This window comes from Populus euphratica, unplaced genomic scaffold, assembly GCF_000495115.2.
Source record: "Populus euphratica unplaced genomic scaffold, PopEup_1.0 scaffold2.1, whole genome shotgun sequence".
Classification (NCBI taxonomy): Eukaryota; Viridiplantae; Streptophyta; class Magnoliopsida; order Malpighiales; family Salicaceae; genus Populus; species Populus euphratica.
In genome coordinates this window covers 2,773,946-2,787,738 of record NW_011499846.1, presented here as the reverse complement: position 1 = coordinate 2,787,738, position 13,793 = coordinate 2,773,946, and the positions used below count along the sequence as shown (strand labels likewise).

The 13,793-nt window shown below is 33.6% G+C and overlaps 1 protein-coding gene and 1 pseudogene across 1 annotated transcript; both read left to right on the top strand.

Annotated features, from left to right (window-relative positions):
• The window catches only part of LOC105138121 (uncharacterized), an 8,088-nt pseudogene extending 6,865 nt beyond the window's left edge, over positions 1 to 1,223 (top strand).
• A 4,880-nt stretch (positions 1,224 to 6,103) lies between these two features.
• LOC105138112 (uncharacterized) lies at positions 6,104 to 7,761 on the top strand. The gene is made up of 2 exons (XM_011044120.1): positions 6,104 to 6,744; positions 7,551 to 7,761. Exons 1-2 carry the CDS (start codon positions 6,104 to 6,106, stop codon positions 7,759 to 7,761), a joined length of 852 nt encoding a protein of 283 aa, XP_011042422.1.
• The last annotated feature ends 6,032 nt before the right edge of the window (positions 7,762 to 13,793 follow it).

The window sequence follows — 13,793 nt, the reverse complement described above, 5'->3', positions numbered from 1 at the left end:
GCTGGTCGGTTGGTGGCTGGGCGGTGACAGCTGGTGACTACCTTCCTTGACCTTCTGGATTGAGTTTACTTTAATAATTTTTACTTTCTTGTGTTTATACTCTTGAATTTAAATGGATAACTACTTTTTTATAGAATTGGATGGATCAGTAAAATGTTTTCATGAGATGAAGACCGAATGGGGTTTCGATCAATTGCTTTCCCATGAAACATTCAATGATGCTTCTAATGGATACCTTGTCAAGGACTGCTGTGTTTTTGGAGCTGAGATTTTTGTTATCGAACCAACTGGAAAATGGGAATTACTTTCTATGGTTAAGAAACCTGCAAATGGTTCTTTAACATGGAAGATTGAAGATTTCTCTAAATTAGATAAGAGCTCATATTTATCCAAAGCCTTTATTGCCGGAGGCAGAAGTTGGTATGCTGCCTTGTAATCACGAACTTTTCTGTTTGAGAACCACTCTTGAGTTTTGTTGTTAATTTTGGCTCTTCCCATCGTTTCAGGAGAATAGACGTTAGTCCTAAAGGAAATGCTGAAGCAAAGAGAGATTCACTATCTATATTCCTAGAACTAGTTGATGGTGGTAAACTTCCACCAAAGAAAACTGTGTGGGCAGAATGCAAGCTACGAGTTTTGGACCAATGCCATGACAAACATGTCGAAAAAACAAGTAATTAAACCACCCCATAAGACCAGCTTCTTTATTAATAAACATGTCCTCCCTACTTTAAGAATCCCAATTCAAGAAAGGGCAGAGCGAATAGATGCATACAGGTTTTTTGTTAGATCTACGTAAATGCATGAGATTTTTTAAGAAGTAATGTCAAGAACAATATTTTTGGAAAATTAACATTACTACTCATGCTGCCTCCAGTAGTTGTGTTCTCTACGGCTGCTTACAGGCATGAAAAGTTCTCCATCTTTGCCAGTTTTAGTTATATTGACTAAAGTTTCTCACAAATTACTTTCTTGCAGTTTCGCGTTGGTTAACCTCCTCCAACCATACACGTGGTTTCCGCAAGTTCATGCCACTGGGAGATCTCCATGAAGTCTCGAAGGGCTATGTTTTGAATGACACTTTAATTATTGAAGCTGAAATTCTTACCTTGTCCGTGTCCAAGCTTTTCTCATGAAAATTGCACCCTTTAATTTTCGTGGCCACGATTGTCATCAATCTATATTATTTGTATCAATAAGCTGCCAATCTGGTATCCCTAGTATAATTATAGGTTCCTAACAAGGAACCACCACATTATTTATATAATGGACGGCACCCTTCTTGATTTTCTATCCGTTATCTTCTTCGAGTTAATAAATTATGCTTCTTTATTAATTATTTCTAGAATACAATAAAACTTCTCTTCAAATGGTTCTCCTTTCATTGGAATTCAAATATTCTCCAGGTCTTTTAGGTCTTGGAAGTATTTTAGTTTGAAGATTTTAATCCAGAGAACAGGGCCAAGTGTAGTCATTAGTTTGTCTATTTTTAACGTTAACAAATTTTAATGCTGAAAATGTTTTCCAAAATCACTTCTTTTAAAAGCATAGTTACGAAACTCTATCCAGTTTAGATCAGGTAGGATGTATTCTTAAATCATCTAAAGAGTTAACTTGTTTAAACTTGAATGGCGTAATAAATCAACTTTTAATCTAGGTGAACTCCAAATAAAACTGGCTAAATGTTATATATATAATGATATTATTTCATAAAAAACATAATAAACCATGTTATTGTTATGTGTGTGGACACAAATGGACGGTGGCAGCCATGGTTGACATAGTTATAGTCAAATGGTGGGTGCCTAACTTGCCCACCATTGTTGAACAATTGTCTCCCTCATCAGCTATAAATAGAGGGTGCATTGATAGCTGATATAGAACACGAAATAGAGAGAAACACAGAGAGAGAGAGCTAAGGGTGAGAGTTGAGTTGAGTAGAGAAGTTTTCTCCTCCTCCTTGTTTTGTTGTTTGTATTGCTTTTGAGCTTGATTAATACAAACCAGTAGCTCCGTGGAGTAGGCAAGTTGCCGAACCATGTAAATTTGTGTGTGTTTGAATGCCGGAATGCCCTAACAACTAGTATCAGAGCTTGTTCTTCAAAGTTTTTGAAAAAGAGGGTGTTTGATCAGAAAAGAAAGAGAGAAAGATAACTCGGAAGCATAATAATATTTTAATAAAAATAATTATCTTAAGTTGAACTAATAATAAATAAATAAATAAAAACTCAAAAAAAAAATTCCAGATGGAAAGCTGTACTAAAATTATAGTCAGTAAAATTTTTATACAGCACGTGCTTGCACGCGCCGTCACCAGCACTGCCCACGCGCACAGACGCGCCTCACGCGTCTTCCTCGCCGTTTCCTGCAACTCGACACCGCCACGTCAGCAGCCACGTCAGTGGTTCGACACAGTCACAGCCAAGTCACCTGCCATATCAGTCGTCTGACCGGTCAACCAGCCACGGCATCTGACACATCATCAGCCACGTCAGACGAAGATCTCCGTGGATCTGCCAAGTCAGATTGGGTGGACCCACCATTGCCTACGTGTCTGACACGTCAGCTCCGCCACGTCAGCATCACTGGGTTTTGATCCGGTGTGGCGCAGCGACTATTCCTCCTGCCACGTGGCTTCATTTGCAGCGTCCACTTATCCCAAATTTTGATTGTTTAAATCGGAGCCATCCGAAGTCCGATTTGGGTGATCTCAGTGTCGTTTCCAGCATTTTTGGCCATTCCGGACACATCCGTAAGGTCAGATGTTTGAGATTTGAATCCAAAAAAAAAAGTAAAAATGGCTGATGAAATAAAGTGAGATAATAAGTTTTTAAAATTATTTTTTAATATATTAAAATAATACTTTTTATACTTATATATTAAAATAATTTAAAAATATAAAAAAATAATTAATTTAAAGATAATATTTTTAAAAAAACCATGAATAGATTGCAATGTCAAACAAGATATTAGAAGATTAATATAAGTTAGTGAAAAAATCCGACTATTATTTTTATAAAAATATAAAAAGTGTTTATATATGTGTTTTTTATACATTTTAAGTTTAAAATACAAAATATTACTTTGACAACCTTTTACTTTAACCACAACTCAAAATGCATAAATAAACATAAACAAACGAGCTATTAGATATTTTGTGTTTTTTTTAAATTAAAAACCGGTTCAATTTTCCTCTGTCAACCCAACTCACTATTTAGATTTTGAGTTAAATTAATTTTATAACTACGATAAAAACAGAGATTCAAGAGTCTGATTAGAGATGTGTGTCATCGCAGCCGTTGGATGGGAAATATCAGACAGTTTTTGTGTGCAGTGCTTGGGTTGGAAGGCTGGTTGTAACAGGAGAAAAGTTTTGAGTTCGATGGTCGTGTCTTAAGGTCGGGAAGCAACAATTTCGTTTGGGTTCCAAACACAACGAGACGCAAGTTCCCTTATTTTATTGATTTCTCTAAACTAGATGAGAGCTCATATTTATCCAAAGCCTTTACTGCTGGAGGGAGAAGTTGGTATGCTGCCTTATAATCACAAACGTTTCCATTCGAGAACCACTCGAGTTTTGTTGTTAATTTTGGCTCTTGCCATCGTTTCAGGAGAATAAAAGTTTATCCCAAAGGAAATTCTGAAGCAAAGGGAGATTCACTATCTGTATTCCTGGAACTAGTTCATGGTGATGAACTTCCACCAAAGAAAACCGTGGGCAGAATACAAGCTACGAGTTTTGGGCCCACGCCATGACAAACATGTCGAAGAAACAAGTAATTAAACCACCCCATAAGAACAGATATAACATGTTCACCCTACTCTTAAAATCCCAATTGAAGAAAGGACAGAAGAGATAGATGCATATATGGTACTGGAAATGCCTAACAAAACAGTTGTCTAAGATATTTTTATCACTTCTCCAAAAATATTTGGAAAATTAACATTACTCGTGGCTACAGTATTTGTGAACTTCATGGCTGCTTAGTGAACATTGAGGCATGAAAAGTTTTCCATCTTTGCCAGTTTTAGTTATTGAACTTCTTATTGACTAAAGTTTCTCACAGATTATTTTGTTGCAGTTTCACATTGGTTAACCTCCTCCAGTCATAGACATGGTTTCCGAGAGTTAATGCCACTGGGAGATCTACATTAATTCTCCAAGCGTTATGTTAGGAATGACAGTTTAATTGTTGAAGCTGAAATTCTTACCTTGTCCATGTCCAAGCTTTTCTCATGAAAATTGCACCATTTCTCATACTGCAATCGTCACTCTGTTATTCGTATCAATAATTAACCTCTATGTTTTATTGTTAAGTGACCTTTCTATGAAAAACCATGCGTTGATTTCTATCAAGGATGTCTATGAGAAACCATGCGTTGATTTCTATCAAGGATGCAACAGAAATGGACATTGTCCATCTTTATCTTTTCTTTTTGTTGTAGTAACGGGCACAACACACTACTACTGGGTAAGGATACCCACATCATATCAGCAAAAATCAAAGAAGAAAATGCCCTCTGGAAAGTTGGTAGAAGGGTGAGCTCCTAGCTCCAAACCATGACCATAATTAGCTAGCCAATTCACACAGCAGTTGCCTTCGTGCGGTGAACTTCCCAATCTTTGGATAAACAAACTTTCTGATTTCTTGTAAAATAGGATCCATCTTTGTTTCTTCATTGTGCAAGGTGGCTGCTATTTTGGCTCGTGCGTTGGTGAATCCCATCAGGTAGGCTAGCTAGGCATGGTAACTTTTTTATATTCAATGTACATATCTTCAAACCATTTTATACGGTTTAGTACATTTAAAGAAAATTTTGAGGTAAAATAATCGAGATAAAACTTTATTTTTAATAGTTTCTTAGATAAATTTTTTATATCAGTCTAGTATATTTTTAAAAATTTAATAAATTTCACTGAGTGCTAGCTCCATAATTTAAGTTTTTTTAAAAATAAAAGAAAAAGAAAAAAGGAAACATATCTGCTTAACCATCATGCCAATCTTTTAAAACTAATGTAATACTGATATTTTAGTAAGGAACTCATATGAACATGTAAATTAAATCATCATTATTTTTGTTGGATCTATCAAAAATAGGTCTCGTACTTTTGCTTGTAATATGTGCAACTTGAGGAATTAATTGGAATTAATCCATGTCAGGAGTTTCTCACAATTACATGAGGAATTAATCAAAAATAGGAACTCTTTTTGTTGGATCCATCAAAAATGAATTTTTTCCTTTTCTTTTCCCACAATTGCAATTAGAAGAACTCCGAATCAATTCTCTCCATTTTAACAAAATCTGATCAATATTGCTATTGAGTTTGGATATTGCCTCAAAATATACTTCACATATTTACAAAGAAAAATAAAAAATCATATTTTGTTATATTGGAACATAATTGAATTGACTGGAGTTGTATTAGATAAATTTTTAACATAATTTCGGTGCAAAGCGATCTCTCAATGCATTCCACACATAATCACATTAAAAAATTATATATATATATATTAGAATTGGAATATAATTGAATCGACTCAAGTTGGATTACATATATTTTCACCATAGTTTCGCTCGAACATTGCAAAATGAAATTGAATCCAAATCAGTGCATAAAAAATCAAAAAAACTAAAACTGCAATTTTTCTCTAGATAACTTTCCTTTCATTTCACGCATTTTCGTGGAAACTTAATTAATTTGATATCCGAGGTTTGAATCTTAATCACATCAAGAATTAATTTTGCATGGAACAACTCCTTTTCCTCCAATTAGTTTGTGAGGAGGTTTGCATAACTAGACACAGCCATTCGCAGAGCATCATCTTATTTTCAAAGCTGAAAACTTTCCTGATGAAACACACCGACCCGTTCCCTTTTCAGATAAGGGATTTCAATTTCCTTGTAAAGCCATTACGGACCATCGCAAACCTTCAAAAATCAAAACCTTCCCTTTATTATATAAACCCCCATAACCCCTCCTCATTTCTTTCATCTACACACAGACAAAGTTTCTTATCTGTACACAATACACAGAAACCACAGGGTTACTCTTTATCTTCTATATTCCTACATAGGAAACACAGTTTCCCTCTATAACCACATGGCTGCATCATCATCATCAGACGAGTCTAGTAAAAGGTCAGTACTGTTCGTTCGGATGATTCATTTTGGAATTGAAGTTGGAGTGGCAATGAAGGTGATGGCATTTTGGATTTGGCTAGAGACACAAGGGTTTCGAGAAATTATGAGAAAGATCTTACTTCATGATGATAAATTCTTGACTCTACTAGCCAAAGAAGCTGAGGATATTCTGTCATTTCTGAAACAACTGTCAAAAAATCCCATATCACCAGATTTGATGCGTTTCACTCCAAAGCTAACCGAACATTTCTTGTGTCTCAATGTCATCCTTGCTGATAAAGAAAAGGCCTTAAAGGGTATCACAGAGATCTATAACGGAGTCTGTTGTGTGGTCTTGAAGGATATTTTAGAAAGGATGGGAGAGCAAATTACCGAGGGGAATGTTTTTAGTCCCCTGGAAGACGTTAAGAAATTCGGTTCCGAGAAAGTTGGCAGCAGAGCAAAACCAATTGCACCATATGTTGGATCCAAGCTGAACCCTTCAGCCAAAGAGTGGAATCCTGTGACAGAGAGAGCAGCCGAGGAAAATAGATGTTTGTTCTTGACGTTCTCAAATGGATACCCTCTCACTGAAAGTCAAATCTCCAGGTTTTTCACAATGTAAGTATATTAATCGGAGGATTTTGCTACAGATAAATAGAGGCAATTAATGTAGTTGCTACATAGTCTATTTAATGATAACAAATTGTAGTGCCCTAAATTTTAGTACTAAATCATTTCTTAAAAATCATAAATACTGAATTAAAACCACTAATAGGATTCAATTTATTCATTCAATGAATGAATTTTTTTTAAAAAAAGTTAGATTTGGTAAAATTTCTTTTTATGACCATGAATTTAGTTCAATCACCAAACTGGATAATATTTGAAAGACAAGATTGAATTGTGCGTGTTGAGTTTAAAGTTTTACTCGAGGGATTCAGTACATTATATATTTATTATTATTTATTGATACAATATTAAAAATATTTGAAATATTTCCAATTGAGTCATTATAATTTAGCTTAATTCAATAATTAGCATGGTATAACTTTATTCGAGTAATGATATACCTTATGAATATAAATAACGAAAAGGTAATAAATGGAGACAATGAAATAGGTGGTAATTTTAAGAAAATCTCTTTTTGTCTATTATCAATTGTCTCTACGCATTACTTTTTAGTTAATTATCTTTTTATTAGTTATACAAATTAATCATTTTCCATTATATATAAATAAGTTTATAATTTTTGGTTAATTTCTTTGTGTTTGTTAGTTATGCTAGGAATCATGTGATTGTTTACCTTTCTAATTTATAGCCCCTATTAAAAAAACTAGGAAAATCATCACTATTACAGTCTTAATTGTTAATAAAGTAAATTAAATAATAGGCGATGGGAAATTGTGTTTTTATAACTTGAGCAGGAATTACGGGTCATGTGTGGAAAGGGTGTACGTGCATTGGCCTGAGCCGAAGGATCAAGGTGCACCACCACTGTTCGGGAAAGTGGTCTTCACTGCGTCTTATGTACCAGCCATGATCTTGAATGGAAAAATTGAAGCCAAATTTTGGGTCGATGCTAAACCTTTATGGGGCAAGAGGTTCAAGCCCAAGAAGAGGAGTGGATACAAATAATTATTTTGGTGTCTAACACCAAATGTATTATTCAAAAACTGTGCTGTGCTCTTATTTAAAATTAAAAAGTGTATTTGTTGCTAGTATAATTAACCTCTTGTTTATTTGACGTGACAGTACTATTATGATCAATTTTTTATATAAACAAATGCTATTATTTAAAAGTGCTTCCGAGTAAGGATTAGATTTTTTTTTTTTTATTGTTTCGAAGTCTTGAGCTCATGTATTAAAAGCTTAAACTGATTTTCGGCGCAATTATTATTATTATTTTTCTAAAAAAACTTAATTTCTAAACATCTGCAGAGACTTTGTATATATTGAAAAACTATTTTTTTTATTTATGTAGGGTGTTCGGGTCAGCTTGCGCGTACCACAACTAATCCCCACGGCCTATTAAATACCCTGTAAATCTAGTAGTCATGTAAGGTACCGCGGGATGACAGGCGTAGGTACCGCGGGGTGACAGGCGTGCATACCAGAACTCGAATCCATGTGCTGTGAAAGGAGACAAGCCCCTTTCACCGCTAGACCAAGCCCTCAGTGCAAAAACTATTTTTAATATCGTTGTTGGTTGCTGTTGATATATTGTTCACTAATCATTAGTATGAATCTGAAGTTTTCGATGCTAGTCATGAAAAAAGTAGTTTGGTCTGATTCTCACTCACCTTCCTTCGAATAACCCATTCGGAAGGAGAAAAGGAAGGAGGCTCATCATCAAGTGATAAAGCAATCTTTTGTTCTTTTTCTTTTTCGTGCCAGGAGGTAGAGTCTCGACCTAGAGAGAAACAAGAAAGGAAATGGAAAGGCTATATTTCCCTTTTCCTGGAGCTGGCGAACGACAACCCTCTTCCTCATCGCCGTCATGTGGACTTGAAATTGTTCGGCCATGATAAGATAAATAACAAGTACCTAGCTGTCCAAGGTAGCTTGCTACGTCCATTACCTTTGTTTCTGTCCTTTAATTTGGAGTGAATCATGAATGATTACATGAAACAATTCGTGTGGATGCAGATGGGGGGAGGGAATTATATTCCATGATCAAGCAACCTGCTCGTAGTTTTTAACATGGAAGATTAAAAACTTTCTCTAAACTGGATCAGAACTTTTATAATTCTCAAGAGTTTACTGCTGGAGAGAGGAGTTGGAATTGTTCCGGCCCAACTACTAATTAGAGTCGCATGTTTCTTTATATTACAACAACATATCCCTTTTGTCTTCGTTGTTAAGTTTGTCTCTCTTCTTATATTCTTATAGTTTCAGGAAATTAAGAGTTTATACCAAAGGACATAAAGAAGGAAAAGGGAAATATCCCCTAGCTCTTTTCTTGGAGCTAGTTGATGGCGACAAACTTCTGCCTAAGTAGGTCTGGGTAGAACTCAAGCTTGAGTATTGAAAATAAGTAGAAATTAAACGCAAACCACAACCACCCCATTAGATCGTTGATTTTTTTTTCTATTATTTCTTAATGAATCAAATTCAGTCTCGTTAATCTAATTTAACTTTTCACAAACTATTTTCTTGCTACAGAGCCCAGTCGGTACACTTCCTCCAGTTATTCATGGATTCCATGAAACCTCAGAAGCTTCGACCTGGATGATGACACTTCAAACGTTGTAGTTCAGATTCTTTGCATGTCTGTTTCCAAGGTTATTTAGAGAAAATTGCATTATTGCAGGTAACTAACTAGAATTTCAAAATTAAGGCTTCTTGTTGTCAAGTTATGAGAGCTACTTGTGAAAGAAGTAAGCTGATTTGTACAGGGATGTAATGTATATTGTCCATCTTGATGTACTTCGGATCTGGTTTGAGTTAAATAAATGCGATTTTGCATCATAAAAATGAAGTTTCTGTTCAGTAACGTTTTCATGTATATTGGACTAGGATCATGAATGGGTTGCTGGTGGTGGAACAAGCCTGAATCCAAGAGACTAATGCAGTGGGAAACCATTGATATTCTAAGTTTTTATTGATTGTCATTTTTTCTAAGTTTTTATATGAAGGTTGGACTGACTGTGTTCTGTCATCGATTCCTATACGCCTCATTATAGCTAGCTTGGGAATTTCTATTAGTCTTACATTTAAGTTATGTTTAGTAGTTTGGGATGCTCTTTTGATTGTCATTTTTTCTAAGTTTTTATATATTTTTCCATTGCTATCTCTGATGAACCTGCAGGTTGAGTTGAGCCAGGCTCCTCTCTTCTGTCAATCCTGATCCTTCAGATGCTGTGATTTTGTTCCTTCTTTCTATTTCTTGTCTGTTATTAGCTTCATCAAAGACCCACATAAATAGCTAGGAATTTGAATTCTTGCTAACTTCATCAAATCCCTTCTCAACCGTTATCGCTAGCTTCTCACACTCTATAAAAAGACATCCAATCAAAGTTCATATGTGTGTGTGTGTGTGTGTGTGTATACATTATGTATATACACACAAGAAAAGAAAAAAATGACGCCGGAGGAAGCATAAGCAATACAACAATGACAGGCAAAAACATATTAATAGCCAAAACAAGCAAAGAAAAAATTGTATTATGGTTAAATAAGCTTAAAAAGCAACATAAACAAGCTAAAAACCTTGAAAATAAAGAAAAAGTAACAGAAAATCCTAAAAAAAAATTATCAATTTCAATATATACTTGATTTCCTATACTAAATAGAAAAAAATAAAATCACCAAAAACAAATATATTTTTCTAAACTAAATAAAAACAATATTGTTTTTCTAAAAATCCTCTAGTCTCTATATTATCCAACTTTTCACCTTATCTTTATTTTTCTTTTATTTCTTTTCCTTTCATTTTTCTCTATAATTTTGGATAAAAACAATATATTTTTACCTTTTTTTTCAACAGCCACCTTATCTATTCTGGGTATAATAATATTATACATTTTCCTTTTATATATAAATTATATTGTTTGTCGTGTACACTTTCTATTCATATTGTTATGGCCTATCCAATATTAGATAACAAATATTTATAAACATCACATTAAATATTATCAAAATATTTCTTACTTATATAAAATAAAACGAGAGAGAGCCCATCCATAATTAACATAATGTTTTTATTTAGCAAAGTCATTTGGTAGGGCTTAGGATGGCCATCGATTTTTAATTGGATATTCTTTATTGTCTTCACGGATACCACATTTTTGCAACTACCATTGTCTATTATTAAGTTGCAAATCTTATCTTTTATGATACACGTTAAGTAGAAGATGTTAGTAAGCCTTTATTTTTTTATTTTTATTTTTTTGAATCCTTAAAAGTTAGCAGATTCTTTCAAATTACTAGGTTAGCACCACAATCTCCACACAAAATCTTTTCAATGCTAATCGAGTCATTATAAAATCAACCACATCATTTCCATGATCCTTTATCAACAAATTCTTACTTAGATAACTTTTTTATTTGTTGTACTCGTTAGCCTAATATCTTAATTTACCATATTCATAACAACAAATTTGAAAAGTTGAACTAGAGTCCTGACCTATACTTTAACATGTTATTTGTTGAGTTTGTTAAGTAAGTCTGACTTAAGAGTGGCTAGACTTTGATTATTTTTATGTTATCTTTTTTTGTATAGATCAGTTTAAAAACTTCTATTAACTATCCTAGCAGCATGTTGTTTCTCAACTATCAACCCTTTAACATGCCTTCAAAAATATCTAAAAAATTGCAAAGACAACACATCCCAGATGTACCACCATAAACCTCTTAAATATTTTGCCACTAGTTGTCCTTCTATTTCTACTAAGTCACTCTAGACACTAATTGATAGAACTTGTTGGTATAATCGTTAATATATTTATCTCTTTATCTAAATACATGGAGTCGTTTGTATAGGTGTGTGTATAGCTAAAAGGAAGGAAATGCTCCTTAATCTTATCTTAATCACTTATTCTTGACTTTTATTTCGTCATTCGTGATCTCTTTAATTGTTCATCTTATCTTAATCATTTATTCTTGACTTTTCTTTCTTCACTCGCGATCTCTTTAATTGTTTTCACCAGGAAAAAGTCTAGCCCTTCAATCTGATCACAATTATTTCCATCCTTATTTGTTCTAAAACCTTCTTATACTAAAAAATTTGTGAAACTTCATTCAACCAAAAGATAAACTCATATGCTTGTAAAATTCCTATAAAATCAATAAGTTTAATTTGAAAACTGAAATCTCCATGTTGTTTTTTTCTACTTAGATGTTTCCTTCTGTGCATCTACCTTTAGAACGAGTATATTGGCAAAAGATCCTTGGCAACTTTTTTCTTCCTCTTGTTGGGGCCTTTCCGCAAATCACTGGGTAAGCTCCCCTATTTGTATTTGTATGTCCTCTGTTTATTTTCATGTTTTAAAAAAAATTAATTTTTTATTTTTTATTGTAAATTAATATTTTTTTAGTATTTTCAGATTATTTTTATTCACTCATTTAAAAATAATTTTTAAAAACTAAAAAAATTATTTTTATATATTTTTAAATAAAAATTATTTTAAAAAACAACTTTCATCATATTCTAGCATCCACAGTGACAACAAATCACTCATGGTTCCGGGTTCCTGTTGATTTTTCTCAGAATAATATGATTGTGCTTTTCTTCTGCTTCTAATCTATGTTCTATTGTAATTTGGATCTGGGGTTTGTGACGTGTGTCATCTAGATAGCCCACTTCAACGCCATTGATTATTGTTGGCCTTTCAGATATTCTGAAGGCTGTTGTCTCACGTACGCATATAGGAGAAGAGGTGGTCAGGTAATTTTCGGTGTCGCTTCTCCAAATAAATAAATAAATTGTTATTTAAAAAATAAAAATAAAAATGAAACCTGAGGTGGGGACCAGGCACATGAGTAAGCTAGGCCGAAACGACCACTGAAGGAGGAAAACAGATCGTGGAAAAGGCGAAAGCAGTAGAACTCTCTTCTCTCCCGTAAAATCTATACCTAGATATCCTTGAAAAAATCAAAACTAATAAAGTAATGCCAATAAAAAAAAAGGATTAAATAACTTAAAATTCATCGAAGAAAAAGTAAAGCAGTACACGTAGAATATTCAAAATATCTGAATAAACTTTATTTAAATTTTAAGGTTCATCTATTAAACTTTATTTAAAAATAATGCCATATAAATTTATATGGCTTAAATATTTTTTTCACGCTCAATTCGAGCCGGTCAATTCTGTAAACTATTATACACTAATACTCAATGCCGGCAATGGTATGTGATATTCTGCACATGCTTTAATCATTAAATAGGTTCACCCTCCTATTAATGTCTAATTGAAGAAATTATTCGAGCCTGTTAGATAGATATTTTACACAGGTTGAGAGATTTTTCAACGTTGTGAAAAGCACAGCACACGGGATGGTGGGAAAGAAACAAGAGCTTAAAACTTCGAGGCAAAAACCATGGCCGGCTGTTGTCTCGAACTTGGTTTTTGGATATGGGTCAAGGAGTTGTTTAAAGCCTGCGAATTTTGGATATGTGGCATTTAGTGTGAAGTTAAAAGCCGGCGAATTTTGGATATGTGGCATTTAGTGTTTGGTTTATACAAAAAACATTTCCTATAAAATATGTTATTTTTCAATATTTCATCATGTGAGTATGAATTAACTATTTAGAAATTAGAAGTAATGGTTTGGAGTGTACGGAATTAGATGAAGACCCGGTCATACTAAGAATATTATGGCATGATTTTGTTGATTTTACATATAAATTGTTTCTCTGGAAAACTAAGTTTGGTATGCATGGAACTAGCTCAGGACCCAGTCATCAATTATCTGATAGCTACTAGTTTAAGACCAGTGCTTTGTTCATGGCGTCATATTTCTCCGGCAAGTCGGTCTTCACGGCGTCTGTTCATGCCAGCCATGATTTTGTAAACTGCTAGCAAAGTTCTTGTTGGGTTGGGTGGGTAGCGGAGACAATTAATATTATCGACCTAAGTTATTAAATTTAAATGAATATTAAGTTGACTAAGTAAATTTAAAAGACTATGTTTTAAATTTAATTAAAAAATTAAATTAAATTTTAACAA

Excerpts from the sequence above, each read along its gene's own strand:
- LOC105138112 (XM_011044120.1), top strand. The coding sequence starts at position 6,104 with ATGGCTGCATCATCATCATCAGACGAGTCTAGTAAAAGGTCAGTACTG. Across the intron at positions 6,745-7,550 it reads ATCTCCAGGTTTTTCACAAT|GAATTACGGGTCATGTGTGG; the intron begins GTAAGTATATTA and ends TAACTTGAGCAG.